The sequence below is a fragment of the Euprymna scolopes genome, chromosome 17, assembly GCF_053919585.1.
Source record: "Euprymna scolopes isolate OS-2025 chromosome 17, ASM5391958v1, whole genome shotgun sequence".
Lineage (NCBI taxonomy): Eukaryota > Metazoa > Mollusca > Cephalopoda > Sepiida > Sepiolidae > Euprymna > Euprymna scolopes.
Window position 1 is genome coordinate 120,848,649 of NC_136498.1, and position 20,933 is coordinate 120,869,581.

General features: G+C 35.6%; 1 protein-coding gene across 9 annotated transcripts in view; it reads right to left on the reverse strand.

Moving 5' to 3' along the window:
- The window catches only part of LOC145296946 (choline-phosphate cytidylyltransferase A-like), a 241,808-nt gene that overhangs the window by 50,256 nt on the left and 170,619 nt on the right, over positions 1-20,933 (reverse strand). For all 9 annotated transcript variants that reach the window (XM_080143162.1, XM_080143157.1, XM_080143159.1 and 6 more), the window contains 3 exons: positions 7,035-7,164; positions 6,106-6,211; positions 2,548-2,661 (listed from right to left, as the gene is read on the reverse strand). In XM_080143162.1, coding sequence (XP_079999288.1) covers positions 2,548-2,661; positions 6,106-6,211; positions 7,035-7,136 — 322 coding nt within the window. In that variant the 5' untranslated portion in view covers positions 7,137-7,164. The remainder of the gene's footprint in view (positions 1-2,547; positions 2,662-6,105; positions 6,212-7,034; positions 7,165-20,933) is intronic.

Genomic DNA, 20,933 nt, shown 5'->3' on the forward strand with positions numbered 1-20,933 from the left:
CCATGTTGCTGTTCTGCTCTCATGATGACTGGTTGGTAACCCTACCACAAGGGTTCTTCGGCTGGTCGCCTGCTGTCAGATGTTGGGGTTGAGGACCGCTTTCACAGGCAGGTGTGCTGCTCCTCTCAGCGGCAGCTTGAACATCGATCTGGGGAAGAATTCATTTCACAACCGCAGACAACAAAGAAACACAAAGGCAGTCTTTTAGTAACAAATATTCAGAAGTTGTTACACGTATATCTCATGTAAGAACATAAACTCGAAGCCTCTCTAAACTTGGGAAATCAGACTGAATTCTGGGTGCAGGATTATAATTGTTGAAATTAAGTTTTTCACCTCAGCCGTTGGCTATTCCGACAACCGGGTTGTCAATGTCTCACCTCACCTACAAACTCTCTCAAACTGAAAAAAACTTCATTATCTCTCTGTATGCACCCCCCTCCTCTCTATTTGAGACTTTGTCTTTTTTTTTTTTTTTTTTTTTTTTTTTTTTTATTACATTTTCACCCCAAACAAGGCAAATTGCCACTTTGGTGTAGGGGGCTACTATCAGGGGCAACAACTACTGGGGTACTATGTAGGGATTTGGGCAGCAAGGTGTCGGTTCACGTTACACTTGAACTTCTGCACGTCAGTACTGTTGGGGAAGCAGGGACCTGGAATGGAATTCCAGAGTCTAGCGGTTCTGGGGAAGAAACTATTGGAGTAAAAAGATCTTTTACGTCTAGGGATTTCTACAGTGTGGGGGTGGGATTTAGCAGCCTGTCTTATTTTCTGTGTGTCTCTCTCTTCCTTTTTGTTTATCCAAATAAATCAGGTTGACTAGAAAACGGTCACTGACCCCTTGGGTGGTCATCTAAACAATAACTTTTCTCATCTGTTTTCCTTACTCTGGCATCGTTTCTATATTTTGAAAAGAATGTTTCTTGTTATCCTCAACTATGAAAATTCAATTCTCCTCAGGGATAATATTATTCCCGTCATTCTCTTAATAAACCAGATGCTATTTGTTTTTTAATTTGTTTTTCTTGACAAAATGCCAGCAGCAAGGCAACCCAGCGTTGTCCCGGATCTACAGATCTTGTTACAATTGCGTCAGAAGTGAGATACCTACTGGAGTGGTAGAATGATCCAACCATTTCTCCAGCTATCTTGGCAACAGATTTGATGTATGGGTTTGACACTTAACCTATTCACTGCTACTTTAGATATAGATAAAGGGGGTATTGTCATAAAAAAATACACACTTTGAAACAATAATGGTGGGGCTTGTATTATTCATGGGTGAACAATTATGCTTGTTTCATAAAAATTTGTTGAAATTTTTTTAAATGTTCATTTCTGGATCTCTCTAATACAGCATGCTCATTCAAAAAAAAAAAACATCTGATATGCACAGATCTCACACCTACTGATGAGACGATCAGTAAAGTGCCCCTATAGCCATTCCAACAAGTCATTTGAAGTGTGTGGAGTTGTTCCATCCTGCTGAAATCACGGTTTATCTTTCACAACATTTTTCCCCCAAAACGTTTTTACAACCACTACATAGTGATCATTATTGATCATGATCGACTGTTATTTTCGAGATAATCGCACAGATTAAAAATTTATTGGGGTTAAGATTTGGCAAGTGTGAAGCCTATTCAAGATCACAAGCTTCATACTGATGAGATGATCGCTAAAGTGTTTCCACAATTACCTCAAGGAGTTATCTGAAGTGTGGAGAGTTGTCCCATACAGTTAAAAACCACTGTTCACTCTTTCATCTGTCTAAGGTTGCCCAAAACTTCTTCACGATCACTATGTAATGCTCAATATTGATCAACACAGGGGTACATATTTTGAACAGATCATTGAATGTCAATAAAACAAGGACTGTTGGACATTCATGACTCAAACTTGGTGGACAAGTCAGAAAAAAAAAATGGAGTTTATTTGTACCAAATATATTTGGATTGCAAAAAAGATTGTGAATTTTATGATTTCATGGGCAGCATTTTTACAAGTCACCACCTATAAAAGAAACTTGTCTATGACTCTCCAGCTAAAACTCCAAAACTACTAAATATACTTTTACAAATGTTATTTTTGATTTCGTATCACCTCAAACAGTAAAATGGTAAAAGGATTTAAAATCTATTTATTTTGAGGTTTCTAGGTTTCAGATTAGTTACTGGGGAGTCAGAAAAAAATACCCCGAACAGCAAAACGGTAAAAAAAAAAAAAAAAAAAAAAAAAAAGAATTATTGTAATAGGATCTTGATTTATTGGCAAACGGAAGTTTTTTTGTCAGTATCATATTTTCTGCTCTACAAACACGTCATATTTAGCAGAGACATTGGCAGAATGGTACTGTGTCGATAACTTTCTCTAGACTGTCACTACAAAATAACAAGCGATAATCAACATCATTTTCTTTGTTATGAATTTAATAGGATTTGAACCTAGTGCAAGCGATTTCAAAGTTTCCAATGCGACCACTTACACCAAGGCTGTTGCACCTTAGGGAAAGAAAAGAAAAGAAAGAAAGAAAAATGTTTTTACCACCAACGATGAGATACGCATTAGGGAAAGCCATCTTTGCTTGCATCAACTGGCGTGCGTGTCCACTGTGAAACATATCATAGATTCCATCAGCATACACTCTGACTTTCCGACCTGGAAAAGTTCCAAGAAGAACAATCGTTAACTGACGATAATACTCAAACAGTAATAATGAGGAGTTTGGTTTCATTTAATATTTTTATGGATGAAACAATAACAGTTTGGAATATTAATGAAATATACAAATCATGCAGAAAGTTTTCTAAAGCAAAGTAGGTTAAATGATTACAATAGAAGAATTGTGTGTGCAGTAGCAAATGTATACAGATTGTTTGAAAAAAATCAATGAAACAACTACAGGATTAAGTTCTATATGTGTTAAGAAGGTCCAAGGATGGAATACTGTTGCCACATATGGGCAGGAGCTGCTAGAAAAGACTTGTCCTGCCTTGATAGGGTTCAAAATAGACTTTGTGGCCTGGTGGGAGATGTCCTTTTCTCTTCTTAGAACTGCACGCCTGTGGAATTGTCTTCCGTTTTCTTGCTTTCCAGCCGTCTATAATATGATTGTCTTCAAGTCCAACGTGAACAAGTTTCTGATGAGCCGTTACACTTAAGTTAACAAATTTACCGAACTTCCATTACTTCCATTATTTTTTTTTCTGATCTGTTTTTTTCCAATCGGAATTCTTTCTAATGAAATAGGGTCCATAAATGGATGGATGCAACCTTTATCTCACAGAAGAGATGTTGCAAGTTTGTCTCTGCTTTATCGTTATTTTCATGGAAAGTGTTCGACTGAGCTTCAATCTATGGTTCCCCCTCGCCAAACTTTCATAAGAAACACTCGACTAGCTGAAAACACTATCAATAATTCCCCCCACTCTTTATCTGTGCCTAAACCTAAACATAGATTCCATGATCAAAGCTTCTTTCTTAGAACTGCACGCCTGTGGAATTGTCTTCCGTTTTCTTGCTTTCCAGCCGTCTATAATATGATTGTCTTCAAGTCCAACGTGAACAAGTTTCTGATGAGCCGTTACACTTAAGTTAACAAATTTACCGAACTTCCATTACTTCCATTATTTTTTTTTCTGATCTGTTTTTTTCTAATCGGAATTCTTTCTAATGAAATAGGGTCCATAAATGGATGGTAACATTTAATGCTAGTAAGACTAAGCTGCTATCCTTTAACAATTACAAGAAGCCTCTCCAACCACTGATATCCATGACAAATACCCGTTAATTCTTCCTTCAAACTCCTCAGTTTAACATTCACAGGAAATATGAACTGGAATAAATACCTTGAAGACGTTGCGAAAGTTGCTGCAAGGAAAGTGGACTCCCTCTATAGTGCTAGAAAACTATTCACACCTGAGATTACCTTTACAAAGTCACCATTCGCCTATACATGGGGTATATTGTTTTCACATCTGGGCTGGTGTATCTACCACTCGTCTCTCTCTTGAATAGGGTCCAAAAAAGGGTCTCCAATCTAATTGGCTCCCCCCCTTTGTCAACTAGGCTCCAACCCCTGTCCCATCACTGCAATGTTGCATCTTTGTGCCTGTTTTACAAGTATTTTAATGGAATGTGCTCTGATGAACTCATTGTACTTGTACCCCCTCAACGCACATATCCCCGACAAACCCGCTTAGCAACAAAATCACACCCCTTCACTGTTGAGGTCCCTAAATGTCAGAAAGCTTTCTACTCTAATAGCTTCTTCTTTCGAATGGCTGGACTTTGGAATTCGCTTCCTGTTACCTGTTTCCCTAACTATACTGATATGCAGAAGTTCAAATGTAATGTTAATCTTTCTGATCATGGTTCCAATTAGTAGCCCTTTACATTCATGTGGCGATATTCTGGGTTAGGGATGAAGGTGAGTAAAAAAAAAAAATAAAAAAGGACCATGTGAAGGTTGCCAACATCCCTAAGTGAAAGTGTTTCTGTGGAAGTAACTGGATTTGAACTTGTCACACGCAGGTTTTCAATCCATGTCATTAACCACTTATCCACCGTCACCTTGCCAATTTTGATGTCTTGAAATAAAAAATGCACTATGTTTGAAAATTTTAGGACTATGTTTTACAAGCAGGAAGACGTGACATTGTACTGCATTGAATGAGGATCAACAAATCTTCCACCCTCCCATACTTTTATTGTCATTGAAATCACCCATTTTTTTTTTAAACCGAATCGATCGATTGCATGCGTTAGTTACGGACCCATCCCACCCTGCAGTGTACCGGGAGGAAGCTTCACATGCCTCCCCGTAGTGACTTAGTCTACATAGCATTGTAGAGAATCTACTGTTGATTTTATAAAATCACCTGTAAATAATGGCTTCACTTAAAGTTTTAAATGCAAAAGTATCATGGTTCAATTGTTCTCTAAAAAGAAACACTCATTTCAAACGTGCCCGTCTTATAAAAGGATCTACAGTTGATCTTATAGGCTTGTGCGGTGATAAATGCATTTGTAATGTTAGGTTGTATAAAAGTGTTAACTTCGATCAAAATCAGACTTCCTTCTTTAATTGGATTTTTTCAATTATCAATACTTATCAGGCACATCCCGATACAAAACCTACCTAAGAACACTCCCAGACACATCAGGTACCTTGGTGTGAAACATTTTTAAAAATTGATCCAGCCATTTCCGTGTCTATAGGGAATGAACTCACACAAAGGTCCTTTTATATAATAGTAGAGACAGAGATATATATAAAAGAGCATTTTAATGGTGGAGGGGGGAGGTGCTCCATTATATTATCGAATCAGTACTCGTTTCAATGGCTTATTTGTGCTGATTGTATTTGTATTTGGTTGATTGTATTCTGTCACCATTCACAAAATACTGATCGGGCTTACTACATTGGCTATCAAAGGAGCTCCTGATGATCAGGACACTCGGATTTTTCTTCCGAGCCTCATGGCTTTTATTTTTGTTTACTGTTATTTTTACATGGTTTCATTGGTGTATACGTGCAACGCCAGGCCCAGGCTTATTTTGCCTGTAATCTTGCCACAGGAGTATCCCATATATATAAATAACAGGACCCTATCATACACATTGGACTTTATGGATGCGAGACGTGGCCTTTGAGAGTAGCAATGTCTTCACAACATTCTGTGCTGCTGCTATTAAGATCATGTTCTGGTTTCTAGTCTCTACCAAAGATTAAACCTACGCTCCCTACCATCCATCTTTCTTCAATGACGTCTCCGGTTGTTTGGACACGTAGCTCATCGACAAAAGAGAGCTCATTCACAAAATCGTCATCTCCTGGATGGCATAAATGCGACAGTGGAAAGCTGAAAACTTGAGTAACAACAATCAAGGACGACCTGGCAGTAATATTGGGCCGACAGCATTGAAATCAAAAGTGGCGAGTCATTTCCTGTGACTAGGATCGTTGACACTGAATCGCGATGGTTCAAGATACAATTCGTGCTCAGATGGAAGCCAGCTCAATCCAACCAGGATTAGTACATAGTTATAATAATGAAACACGTGTAAGTAAATAAAATGATGAAAAGAAATTGTGTTTACCTTCACCCCTTCGTGCCAAATCGAGAGAAATTTTAATGGAGTAATCACAATTGATTCTCTCGGTGATCGCAGGTTCTTCGGAATGAAATGGAGCGGAGCCAGAACTCTGTCGATGGAAGAAGAGCTTTCATTATTTCGGAAAGAAAATTAGAAAGAAAATCAAAAAAAACAATGAAAAAAACAGGTTCAGAAATGGTAAAGGTTTAAAAAGAAAAAAAAAGAAAAAAGAAAAAGAAAAGAAAAAAAAGACAAGAAAAAAAAAAAAAAAAAAAGAAAAAAGGAAAAAAAAAGAAAAAAAGAAAAAGACAAAAAAAAAGAAAAATTGGAATGCAAAAGAGCCAAAATCAGAGGCAAAATTAAACAAAAAGGCACAAGTATTTTAGGGATGAAAATAATTTTTAAAAGGCCAAATAAAAAAAGGCACACTCTTAAGGGTGCAAGATTTTAAAAAAACTTAAAAAAGGTACAATTTTTTAAGGCGGAAAATATTTTTGAAAAGGGCAAATTAAAAAGGTACATTTGTAAGGGTGTAAATATTTTTTAAAAGGCAACATTTTAAAAAAGCACAATTTTTTTAAAAGACAAACTTTGAAAAGGCAAAATTGAAAAAAAACAAAACAAACTTTAATACGCCAAATTTTAAAAAGGCTATAAAAATTGATTAAAAAAATGGGGAAAGACAAAAAAAATACCAAAAATAGAAAAGAAAAAGGGAAAAAGAAAATGCAGAGAGGAAAGAAAAGAGGATGAAGAAATTTTAAAGGAAAAAAAAAATAATGAAATTTTAAAGGCAAAAAAAAAATGAAATTTTAAAGGCAAAAAAAAAAATGAAATTTTAAAGGCAAAAAAAAAATGAAATTTTAAAAGCAAAAAAAAAATGAAATTTTAAAAGGCAAAAAAAAAAAAAAAAAAAAAAAAAAAAGACTTACACTTGTGACAAGACGTGGAAGCTGCAATGGTGGAGGTGAATCCGAAGAGGCTGCAGATGGCATCACCACTTCCCGATGTCTATTTCGTTTCCTGCCAGACATATCTACTTTGTTTTAGGAGGGAGCAAATCTAGAAAAATAAAAATAAATAAAATAATAGTAAGCTATAACTATAAAATATGTTTATAAGCCAAATTACAATGCAATATGCAATATTATGAAAATAAAATATTTATTTGTTTAAAACTTATATTTCAGAGACAAACTTCATCCTCAAAATTTTATACATTTTTTTTTTTTCTTTGTTATGTTAAATTGAAGAAAAAAAAAACAGTAAAGAATCCGTTTGTCGTCTGTCTGCAGTGTTATTTTGAAACGCCGGAAGAATACGCTTGATGTATGTGATATGAAAGTCAGAGTTGTGTTTTCCGTGATAGAAGCGATGTTTAAATTTTTACATTATATACATTTTGCATATATATTTTTACATTATATACATTTTACATATTATATATTTTTACATTATATACATTTTACACATTATATGTTTTTACATTATATACATTTTACACATTATATGTTTTTACATTATATACATTTTACACATGTTTTTACATTATATACATTTTACACATTATGTTTTTACATTATATACATTTTACACATTATATATTTTTAGATTATATACATTTTACACATATATTTTTAGATTATATACATTTTACACATTATATATTTTTAGATTATATACATTTTACACATTATATATTTTTAGATTATATACATTTTACACATTATATATTTTTAGATTATATACATTTTACACATTATATATTTTTAGATTATATACATTTTACACATTATATATTTTTAGATTATATACATTTTACACATTATATATTTTTAGATTATATACATTTTACACATTATATATTTTTAGATTATATACATTTTACACATTATATATTTTTAGATTATATACATTTTACACATTATATATTTTTAAATTATATACATTTTACATATATATTTTTAAATTATATACATTTTACACATTTTTACATTATATACATTTTACACATTTTTACATTATATACATTTTACACATATTTTTACATTATATACATTTTACACATATTTTTACATTATATACATTTTACACACTAAATATTTTTAAATTATATACATTTTACGCATTATATATTTTAAAATTAAATACATTTTACACATTTTTACATTATATACATTTTACACATATTTTTACATTATATACATTTTATATTTTTACATTATATACATTTTTACATTATATACATTTTACACATTATATATTTTTACATTATATACATTTTACACATTATATATTTTTAAATTATATACATTTTACGCATTATATATTTTTAAATTATATACATTTTATGCATTATATATTTTTAAATTATATACATTTTATATTTTTAAATTATATACATTTTACACATTTTTACATTATATGCATTTTACAAATTATATATTTTTACATTATATACATTTTACACATTATATATTTTTACATTATATATTTTAAAATTATATACATTTTACACATATATTTTTTAATTATATACATATAACATTTGTTTACAAGCTAAATTACAACGTAATATCATGAAAATAAATATTGGTGCATTTTAAATTCTTATGTACTTTAAGTACAAAATGACATTTTAGAAACAACCATCATCATCTGATTTACAGTTTATTTTAACATGTGTGAATTGAAAGACCTTGTGCCGATGCTTAGTGTTTTAGAGGAAATAAAAAAGGATACAACATCCTGGCTCAAAAAAACACCAGAAAACGGAAGAGCACAACCAATGAGATTAACTAACAAGTCTATACCAACTTGTGATGTCAACTTTACTTTTGTTCTTTTAATAGGAAATGTCAATGATACACTTGTCTTATGCTTTATGGTGCTTACCCAACCGACCTAGAGTGAATGTCATGACCATCATGATGAGTGTAAGGTTGCTAACATCAAACTGCAACCGTGCTGACTGCATTTGGTGCTTGCTGCCATCCAAACTAACACGCATATTCATGCCATACAAGCTTTCTATACATAAGACTTATCCTGTTAAGACATTTTGGAACTGCATTGCTCCCTTTGAACATCCAAGCCTAACACACGGATGCTACACTCCATTTGTTCCAGGTTCTTGCAGCCAAACGGGACTATTTATTATACATTATTTTTTTTTTTTTAATCCTTTGAAATGAGGCTTCATAATTTGTGTATTCATTTCTTTTGCGGACTGTTATCCTCATCTTCATAATTGTTGTTGATTCACCACGTTTCGGCCAACTCATCCTCTGGCCTTCTTCAGGTGGTTAATCACAAGAGGGATAGGAATGCCGAGTCTTGTAACTGTATCCCAGTAATTCCAGATGAACATTATCTGAAGAACTAGTTTAGTCTTTACACACAGGGATGGCATAAGGTCCATGCTGAAGCCTGAAGCTATTCCTGGCATGAACATCAGCCGTGAACATGTCAACATATGAGTTGCATGATAACCATCAACGGAAAAAGTCAATCTGCCATCTTTAATCCATCTGTGCAGCTCCTTATATACTTTCGATCTTTTTTAGGGAGCCAGGCATTTTTGTGTAACGTGGATGGTGGTTCTTTAGTTTCCACAGCTGCAGTTTGATGTTAGCAACGTTATATTCATCATCATGGTCATAATATTCACCCTCGGTCAGTTGGGCCAGTTCTTTCCGCCAAGTTCACCACATCCTGACTTCACACAGCGATCCAAGGCTGCTTCCATTGTGAGTCTAAGCCATGCATGGTTCCAGCAATGGTCTCTGAAAAAGCAAGGGAATCAGTTCAGCATCCTGCTTAATTGCCCTGAACCAGGTTTTGAGTTGACCACAACATTTTTTCCAGTCTAGTGCTGGATTGATGACTTCATGGATGAAGTCACCTAGGTGTTGTCGAAAGGCATGACCAAATTAACGAAAGGGTCTACCAAGGAGAGAATTTTGAAGGGAGTGGTTCTTACAGTGAGTACGAATTGTACTGTTGGGAACAAACTGTTGCCAGTGGACACAATGGATGCGGCGTAGGCAGTGATGGTTACATTCATGGACAAATCTTATTTAGCAAATCTGGCTGAAACGTGCTGAAATAACAATTATGAAGATGAAGATGACGGTCCACAAAAGAATGAATACACAAATTATGACGGTGCATCTCAAAGGATTTCCCCAAAAAATAAATAAAATATATAAATAATCCAGTTTGGCTGCAAGAACATGGAGCAGCTGGAGCGTAACATCTGCGTACTGGCCTTGAATGTTCAAGGAAGCTATGTCGACAAATATTTGCAGTTCGAAAATGTCTTAAGATGAGTCTTATGTATAAAAAGCTTATATGTGTGTTAGTTTGCATGGCAGCAAGCAGCGAGTGCAGTCAGCACGGTTGCAGTCTGATGTTAGCAACCTTACATTCATCATCATGGTTACCATGTCCTGAACACTGGCTAACCAGTCTCAACGATCCAAAGTTATTTCCGTTGTGAGAGTACACCATTCACAGTTCCAGCAACAGGCCCTGAAAAAGCGAGGGCCCAGAATCAGTTCAACATCCTGCTTCACTGTCCTGAGCCAGGTTTTGAGTTGGCCACCGCAATGAGTGAATCTTACAGTCAGTACAAATTGTACTGTTGGGGATAAACTGCTGCCAGTGGACACAATGGATGCGGCGTAGGCAGTGACGGCTACATTCATGGACAAATCTTATTCAGCAAATCTGATGCTATTTTACCCAACACTTTTGGAGTTTGTAAGTGTTTATTGGTAGATGTAGTAGTAGTATCAACATTTTCACAACCCTCTTTGACACAATTATGTCATGGAAAATTTAATGTAATTCTTTCAAGTGAATTTGGAACATATAAATGACTCACAATCAATTGTTTTTCTTTTTTTAATTCTCCTCCCTTGGCACTAAAACTAAGAGTCCGGGTCATTGTTTAGGTGGCTTGTTCCCTGTTGACTGAGGTATGGCTTTGGTCCTGTGCAGTTCTAGGAGGTCCACCTTCCTAGGTTTTGCCTTCTCTTCTTGAGAATAAGTTAGTTTATTGCTAATCGCTTGAGGTGGACCTTCTAGGTAGATTTTTTTTTTTTTTTTTAGGTCAGAGTGCTCTTCCTCTAGGATGCTGGCTTTTCAAATCCCATTTTCCAACTCTTGTTTTACATCATCTCGTCATGAAAGGGAGATAAATATCGTCTCCTGATTAGTTCCTTCCAATTCTAATTGTCATTTCAATTTTTGATGTCTGATGACATCTATATGCGTCACTAATACAGATGCATTGTGGTTCTCTGATAACTGATGCAAATCACCTTTCAGTTATCGTACAGGATGATCTTCCCTGATGCTACCACTTTTTCTTTGCTAAAGTATCCATTTGTCAACGATTGCTACAGCAAGCTATAACTGCCAGTAAAGGATGCAGGGAATTTCTTTCATCAAAGGAAAGGAGTGGTTGGAGATTGCGCAACTTTTGCCACAAAAGAATTTTATGTTCAAGCACACTTACAGTGGATATCCATAGTCTGTCAAGACTGAAGGAAGCTACTATTAATGACAGAGGAAGTGAAGTTATTTGTAAACAGGCATCAAATGAGAAAATAGTTTTTATTTTTATAAACTTCGTTTCTTGTGTGAAATGTGACGAACATTCCCAATGGTATGTCAATTGTTATTCTGACATTAAAAAAAGTTGTGAAAAATAGATAGAGGGAGACGGGGGGGGGGGGGAAGAAGAAAGAGAGGATTGACAGAAAAGAGAGTAAAAGGGGGGGGGCGGACAATATAGAGATGAGGCGGAGAGGTGGAAAGTAAGAGAATAAAGGCGGATGAGGGGGAAGATGAGGAGATAGAATGTAGAGGAGAGATGATGAGAGAAAAAAAGAAAGAGAGGGCAGAAGATCAAAGGGAGGGGAGAAGGACAAAGAGAGGGGAGAAGGACAAAGAGAGGGGAGAAGGACAAAGAGAGGGGAGAAGGACAAAGAGAGGCGAGAAGGACAAAGAGAGGGGAGAAGGACAAAGAGAGGGGGAGAAGGACAAAGGGAGAAGCAGAGGGGGAGAAGGACAAAGGGAGAAACAGAGGGGGAGAAGGACAAAGGGAGAAGCAGAGGGGGAGAAGGAAAAAGGGAGAAGCAGAGGGGGAGAAGGAAAAAGGGAGAAACAGAGGACGAGAAGGAAAAAGAGAGGAGAGACCCAGCGAAATGTGGGTTATTCCAAGGAAAATCCACATGCTTCTGTAGGTCAATTGTTCTTTATGCAATGTTCATTAGTAAAAATGCAAGAAATTCACAAAAAGTTCACCTCCATGATCATTATGAACTGAAAGTTTTAAGTAATTTCGGAAATGTCGAAAATATTGAGTTTTACTCATCTTTTTAGGCCGATACTTCCAATCAGCTTTCATGACACATTTTTCTCGAATTCCTCTTAAATGACTCAGCACTTCAATATCGACCTGTTTTATAACTTTAGTCCGAAACATTTTACTGTTTTTTTTCTTTTTAACTAATGAGTCACCACATATCAACGGCAAAAATCACTTAAGGGTCATAAGGGTCAATGAGATTGATTGACAGATGAACTTTATTAACGATGGAAAATATTCACATACCGCCCACCCAAAAACAGCAACAATTCTTCCCTCTTTAGCAGAAATATCACTCATGGATGCCTAGCCCAAAAGAACAAAATAGAGGTGAGGGGAAAGAGTAACAAAGCCATTCAAAATCAACCCAATCTCCTTTGTCTTCTTCATCAGTATGGCTAGCCATGGAGCTCTTTTACTCTTTGACTTTATTTCAGTGTTGTTGGCTGTCTAGGAACCCACCTCACCGGACAAACAAAGGTTTGCCTGGAAGAGGGAGGAGGGGTTGTTTATTTGCCAATAACCCTATGACTAAGAAGGAAGTATTAGTTTATATGGTACCAATAACCTTATGACTAAAAAGGAAGTATTAGTTTATATGGTACCAATAACCCTATGACTAAGAAGGAAGTATTAGTTTATATGGTACCAATAGCCCTATGACTAAGAAGGAAGTATTAGTTTATATGGTACCAATAGCCCTATGACTAAGGAGGTATTAGTTTATATGGTACCAATAACCCTATGACTAAGTATTAGTTTATATGGTACCAATAACCCTATGACTAAGAAGGAAGTATTAGTTTATATGGTACCAATAACCTTATGACTAAAAAGGAAGTATTAGTTTATATGGTACCAATAACCCTATGACTAAGAAGGAAGTATTAGTTTATATGGTACCAATAGCCCTATGACTAAGAAGGAAGTATTAGTTTATATGGTACCAATAGCCCTATGACTAAGAAGGAAGTATTAGTTTATATGGTACCAATAGCCCTATGACTAAGGAGGTATTAGTTTATATGGTACCAATAACCCTATGACTAAGTATTAGTTTATATGGTACCAGTAACCCTATGACTAAGAAGGAAGTATTAGTTTATATGGTACCAATAACCTTATGACTAAGAAGGAAGTATTAGTTTACATGGTACCAATAGCCCTATGACTAAGGAAGTATTAGTTTATATGGTACCAATAACCCTATGACTAAGAAGGAAGTATTAGTTTATATGGTACCAATAACCCTATGACTAAGAAGGAAGTATTAGTTTATATGGTACCAATAACCCTATGACTAAGAAGGAAGTATTAGTTTATATGGTACCAATAACCCTATGACTAAGGAGGTATTAGTTTATATGGTACCAATAACCCTATGACTAAGAAGGAAGTATTAGTTTATATGGTACCAATAACCCTATGACTAAGAAGGAAGTATTAGTTTATATGGTACCAATAGCCCTATGACTAAGGAGGTATTAGTTTATATGGTACCAATAACCCTATGACTAAGAAGGAAGTATTAGTTTATATGGTACCAATAACCCTATGACTAAGGAGGTATTAGTTTATATGGTACCAATAACCCTATGACTAAGGAGGTATTAGTTTATATGGTACCAATAACCCTATGACTAAGGAGGTATTAGTTTATATGGTACCAATAACCCTATGACTAAGAAGGAAGTATTAGTTTATATGGTACCAATAACCCTATGACTAAGGAGGTATTAGTTTATATGGTACCAATAACCCTATGACTAAGAAGGAAGTATTAGTTTATATGGTACCAATAACCCTATGACTAAGAAGGAAGTATTAGTTTATATGGTACCAATAGCCCTATGACTAAGGAGGTATTAGTTTATATGGTACCAATAACCCTATGACTAAGAAGGAAGTATTAGTTTATATGGTACCAATAGCCCTATGACTAAGGAGGTATTAGTTTATATGGTACCAATAACCCTATAACTAAGAAGGAGGTATTAGTTTATATGGTACCAATAACCCTATGACTAAGAAGGAGGTATTAGTTTATATGGTACTAATAACCTTATGACTAAGAAGGAAGTATTAGTTTATATGGTACGAATAACCCTATGACTAAGAAGGAAGTATTAGTTTATATGGTACCAATAACCCTATGACTAAGAAGGAGGTATTAGTTTATATGGTACCAATAACCCTATGACTAAGAAGGATGTATTAGTTTATATGGTACCAATAACCCTATGACTAAGAAGGAGGTATTAGTTTATATGGTACGAATAACCTTATGACTAAGAAGGAAGTATTAGTTTATATGGTACCAATAACCCTATGACTAAGAAGGAAGTATTAGTTTATATGTTACCAATAACCCTATGACTAAGAAGGAAGTATTAGTTTATATGGTACCAATAACCCTATGACTAAGAAGGAGGTATTAGTTTATATGGTACCAATAACCTTATGACTAAGAAGGAAGTATTAGTTTATATGGTACCAATAACCCTATGACTAAGGAGGTATTAGTTTATATGGTACCAATAACCTTATGACTAAGAAAGAAGTATGAAAAAAGAACAGTTACCTTAAAAGTCCAAAGTTGAATATTAAAATTTTTTAAAATTAGCCCAAGATCCACTTTCTATTCTCAGTGTGTTATTTTTTTTATTTTTTTTTTTTTAGAGGCGGTGTTGATTTGGTGATTGTGGTCTGGTAGACCAACACAAAATCTATCTTAAAAAAACTTGTTTTCTATGTGTTTTCAGGTGTAATGGAAACGAATATCGTATTTCATTTTTCTACAAATAAGTATTTTTCCAGGTATTAAGCAATGTAATTCTTTATGTTATAAGTGGTGACTATTGTTCTACATGCAAGTGTGCATATTTTTACTTAATACCGGTAAAAATACTTATTTGCAGAACATTTAAATGTGATATTCGTTTTCAGCACACCCGAAAATCTATAGAAAACAAGTTTTTTAAGGTAGGCTTTGTGTTGGTCTACCAGGCCACAATAAATACCACCCCTAAAAAAATAACAGAAACTCCCCCCACCCAAAAAAAAAGGTGACTAAAGTGCTTGTTCATATCACGTTAAATTAATATAGAAAAGTGATCCCTCACTTTTTAAAACTGTAATTAATGTGCGACCTTAAGAGCAAATGTCACATAGCCCACTACATAATTCAGGTTATCACCTTTCCAACGAGCCTTCATTTGTTAAATTCTGATCAATAGTTGCTGAGATTTGGAACTTATAAAATTGCCAAAAAGGTGGCATATCTATATTAGTGGCCTGGGAGACAACTGAAACAGCAAAAACTGAAGCTGCCTGCCAGGACACTTTATACACAAATGTAGGTAAATTTGGGTATATTTTATTGGTTTGAAAATATAGCTTATATCTTTGGTTCTATAGGACAAAACTAGATGAAAATTTGCAGTCTTTTAGATAATACTATTCTATGGTTTTTATGATAATTGGTAAAAAAAAATATATATATATATATATATTTTCAAACGAATAAAATATGCCCAAATTCGCATACATTTGTATATATAGTGTCCTGGCAGGCTAGTGAATTTTGCTTACGCTCTTTCTTTGCTTGGTTGCTTCCACTGTTGCCTTGCCAGGCCACAAATGTATACAGGGTGCGAGAGCCTTTTCAAGTCTCACACAAAAATACGAGTTCACATTTCAAGCTATATTACTTGTCATATACATACGCGCACACGTCCACATATTCACGTTCACGTACATACACTCACATTCACGTACGCACATGTGCGCACACAAGGACAACGTCACTTCCCCTTTCACAGGAAATCCACACATGCGCAAAAGACCACCGGAAACACCTATAAAAGAAAGAGCAATAAGACGCTTCTTCATTTTTTCCGATCTGCCTTTCCGAGGTGGTTGGTCGGCGCACCAGCCGCCAGTGTTTCGGCACGCACGTACCTCACGCCATTTACTACTATGTAGGACAAAAGGCCAACAGACAGTACGTACACTCTTTCTCTCTCTATCTACTACTTGTGCCAGAGGACACCACCACGTAGCTGACAGCTAACATAGTAGTTGAGGGGCAAAAATCAGAAACTCACAATATTAATGCCGGTGTCCCTCAGGGATCCATCCTGGGCCCAACTCTTTTCCTGATCTACATTAATGATCTTCCAAATCATATCCTTACATCATTTGTAGACATTTATGCTGACGACACTACCATTTATGGTACCACATCTAAGACAGTAAACGACCAAGTTCTCTCCAATTCTCTCTCCTCTGATCTTGAGCACGTAGTACAATGGGGAAAGGAGTGGCTGGTTACTTTTAATGCATCTAAAACCAAGCTTCTCTCTTTACATCATCAACATTCTAATCCACATTTGTCATCAATTGAAATGAATGGCTCTCGTCTTCAGGAGGCCTCAAGTTTTGACAAGCTTCTGGGCTTGACCATTACTCCTGATCTTAAATGGAACACGTATATCAAATCTGTTGCCAAGGCCGCTGGAAAAATGGTGGGATCTTTCTATCGATCCAGTAGATATCTCACTGCTGATGCTATTCTCTATCTATATAAGAGCCAGGTACGTCCAAGGATGGAATACTGTTGCCACATCTGGGCAGGAGCTGCTAGAAAGAACTTGTCCTGCCTTGATAGAGTTCAAAATAGACTTCGTAGCCTCGTAGGAGATGTCCTTTTCTCCTCCTTGCAACCTCTATCTCACAGAAGAGATGTTGCGAGTTTGTCTCTGATGTATCGTTATTTTCATGGAAAGTGTTCAACTGAGCTTCAATCTATGGTCCCCTCTCGCCAAACTTTCACAAGAAACACTCGTCTAGCTGTAAACACTATCAATAATTTCCCCCACTCTTTATCTGTGCCTAAACCTAAACGTAGATTCCATGAACAAAGCTTCTTTCTTAGAACTGCACGCCTGTGGAATTGTCTTCCGTTTTCCTGCTTTCCGGCTGACTACAATATGGTTGTGTTCAAGTCTAAAGTAAATAAGTTCTTGATGAGCCGTTCCATATAAGTTATTAAATTTACCAAATTTTCATTACTAATGATTACTATATTGACCAACTTCTACTGTACACTCTTTAACCCTTATCCTTGAGTGGCCTCTGGGCCTTGATAATGTGGTGATGCCTTTGTAAAAAAAAAAAAAAAAAAAAAAAAAAACCCACTATCTTTGTCTTTGTTTACACGCTGGACTATCATTCTCGTTTCTACTATATTACTCACTTCTTTTCCCAAGCGCGAACAAACGATAGTGACCCGAACATGAGATGAAAACACATTTCCTTTTTATCTTCTATAATACCAATCCCGCAACAAACGATGGTTACACCCGCGCGGACATGAACACATGTTATATCTAAAACATTCATTCTTTCAACAGTAAATAAACGACGTTTATCTTATCCATCAATTGAGTCTATGTTTCCTTCAATTCCATTCGTTTCATTATTTTCTTGTGGCGAGTTAGGGTATTATTATATACTGGTCCGCAACAAGGGTGACCCCCTCCCCCAAAAAAAAAACATAGAAAGTATATCTATATTGGGTGACCCTCCCCCCCAAAGAAGCTAAATGGAGGCCATCTAGAACATATGCTGTAGAACGGAGAAAAAAAAAAGGCCAAAGACCCTAGTGTTTTGATGTGATGTTTTGAATATAATAAACTAATTACGACCAAAGTTTCATTTCATCCGGACAAAACACTAAGAAACAGGGCCTAATTAGAGTTGGGGCCCGTTTTTTTTGTGATATAGGTATGTGTATGCATGCATTTATACATGGATATATGTATATACGGACAATTATACATTTAATTATTAAACCATACTTATGATATGTAAACCTTTCTACTCATTTTAACTTTCCTCCCAATTTTAAAGAAATAAATTTAAATTATTTCCACACAATTATCTTCCTGTCTGGGTCGTAATGACCTCACCTGACCTTTATTTATCTTTTCTAAAAATAGATTGACAACGTAGGTCATTCATTTGCTTTTTTCCTTCTCCCTCTTTTTTCTGCTTCTTATTCTTTTGGTTTCCTTTTCTCTTTTCTTCATATGTTTTTCATTTTTCCTTTCTTTTGCTTACTCCTCAATTTCAATCTTTACTGCTATTCCTTGAGTTTTCTTTTCACCTTTTCCATTTGCTAAAATGGCTTTGCTATTTCCAAATTGTCTTCTCCGTCGTACTTTTATTTTAAAAACTTGAATTTTACTTCTAACATTATCTGATGGATATTCTGGAAGCATTAATTTACCCTGGACATCTGTAATTTTATTTTCCGTCCTTATGGATTATCAATGGACTTATTTGGATTTATTCTGCTTCTTCCTAGACTTTACGTTCTTATTAAATGGATTTTTACCATACATTTTTTTCCTTGTTGCTGCTTTCATAATCATTATGAATCTTTATAAACTTTCACTAAATGTTAAAATCTTTTTTATTCTGTATAAAAGCCAAGTACGTCCAAAGATGGAGTACTGCTGCCATATCTGGACAGGAGCTGCTAAAAACAGCCTATTCTGCTTTGACAGAGTACAAAATAGACTTCGTGGTTTAGTGGGGGATGCCCTTTTCTCTTCCCTGCAACCTCTCTCCCACAGGAGAGACGTTGCAAGCCTGTCTTTGTTTTATCGTTATTTCCATGGCAGGGGCTCGTCTGAGCTCCAATCCCTATCCCCCTCGCCAATCTTTCACGAGAAACACCCGTCTGGCTGAAACTACTGTCAATAATTTTCCCCACTCTTTATCTGTGCCTAAATCCAAATGTAGATTCCATGAGCAGAGCTTCTTTCTTAGAACTGCACGCCAGTGGAACTCTCTGCCGCTTGCCTGTTTCCCACCTGACTACAACTTGGACGTCTTCAAGTCCAACATAAACAAACTCCTGACAAACCGCCCCCTTAAGTAAGACACTCTATCAAAACCCCTAATACTAATGATTACTACAATACTATCTCATTGATTACTGTACACGCAATAACCCTTATCCCTGAGTGGCCTTCGGGCCTTGATAAGTGGTGACCCCCATGTAAAAAAAAAAAAAAATGTAAATATGATTCAATTCATATTTTTAGTTTCTTATAATGTATTAACCTGCAATATTTATTGAACATTTGGCAAACCTCTTTCCTCTGATGAAAAGAATTTAATTTTTCAAAACTCCATGGAATAAGGTCTTTGTTTATTTGTACTCCTTGTCGGATAATTAAATGTATGTGTGTTATATATGTGTGTGTGTGTATATTTATGTGTGTGTGTATATATATTTATGTATGTGTGTGTGTATATATTTATATATGTGTGTATATATTTATGTATGTATGTGTGTGTATATATTTATGTATGTATGTGTGTGTGTATATATTTATGTATGTATGTGTGTGTATATATATATTTATGTATGTGTGTGTATATATATTTATGTATGTGTGTGTATATATATTTATGTATGTGTGTTTGTATATATGTAATGTGTGTGTGTGTGTGTGTGTGTATATATATATATATTTTTTTTTTATTTTTTATTGCATTTTCACCCCAAACAAGGCACATTGCCACTTTGGTGTAGGGGGCTACTATCAGGGGCAACAACTACTGGGGTACTATGTAGGGATTTGGGCAGCAAGATGTTGGTTCACGTTGCACTTGAACTTCTGCATGTCAGTAGAGTTGGGGAAGCAGGGACCTGGAATGGAATTCCGAAGTCTAGCGGTTCTGGGGGTAAAAAGATCTTTTACATCTAGGGATCTCTACAGTGTGGGGGTGGGATTTTGTTGGGTCTGTCGAGGGTGTTCACGTCGTGGGGGCACAAGTGATTGCAGTTTGTCAGAGCATTCACCATTAAAATACTTGCAGAACAGGCAGAGGGATGCAACGTTTCGTCGATGGGACAGAGGCTGAAGCTTAGATGCCAGTTCAGGGCCTATCAGATTTGCGACTCTCTTTTGAACCTTGTCAAGGAGCGAGAGACTAGTAGCGGATGCACCAGCCCAAATATGACACCAATACTGCATACATGGCCGAACGGTTGCCTTATAGAGGTACAGGATACTTTCGTTTTTAGTAGTTTTCTAGCACGGTAGAGAGCCCACCTTCCTTGCAGCGACCCTGGCAATGCCCTCGATGTAATTGTTCCAACTCGTGTTTCCTGTGAACGTTAGGCCAAGGAGCTTGATAGACGTACTCTCAGATAAAGAGTCGTTGGCCATTGTTATAGGTGGTAGAGAAGGTTTCTTGTAATTATTGAATGAAACTAGTTTAGTCTTAACGACATTGAACGTGACCATCCATTTTTGTCCCCATGTTATGTAATGGATGGCTGGAACCATCCGATACATAACTGAAAAGAAAAAACTTCTTTAATAAAAGATTTAAAAGAGTGGGCATCGAATAATCGATTGTCCACCAGTTG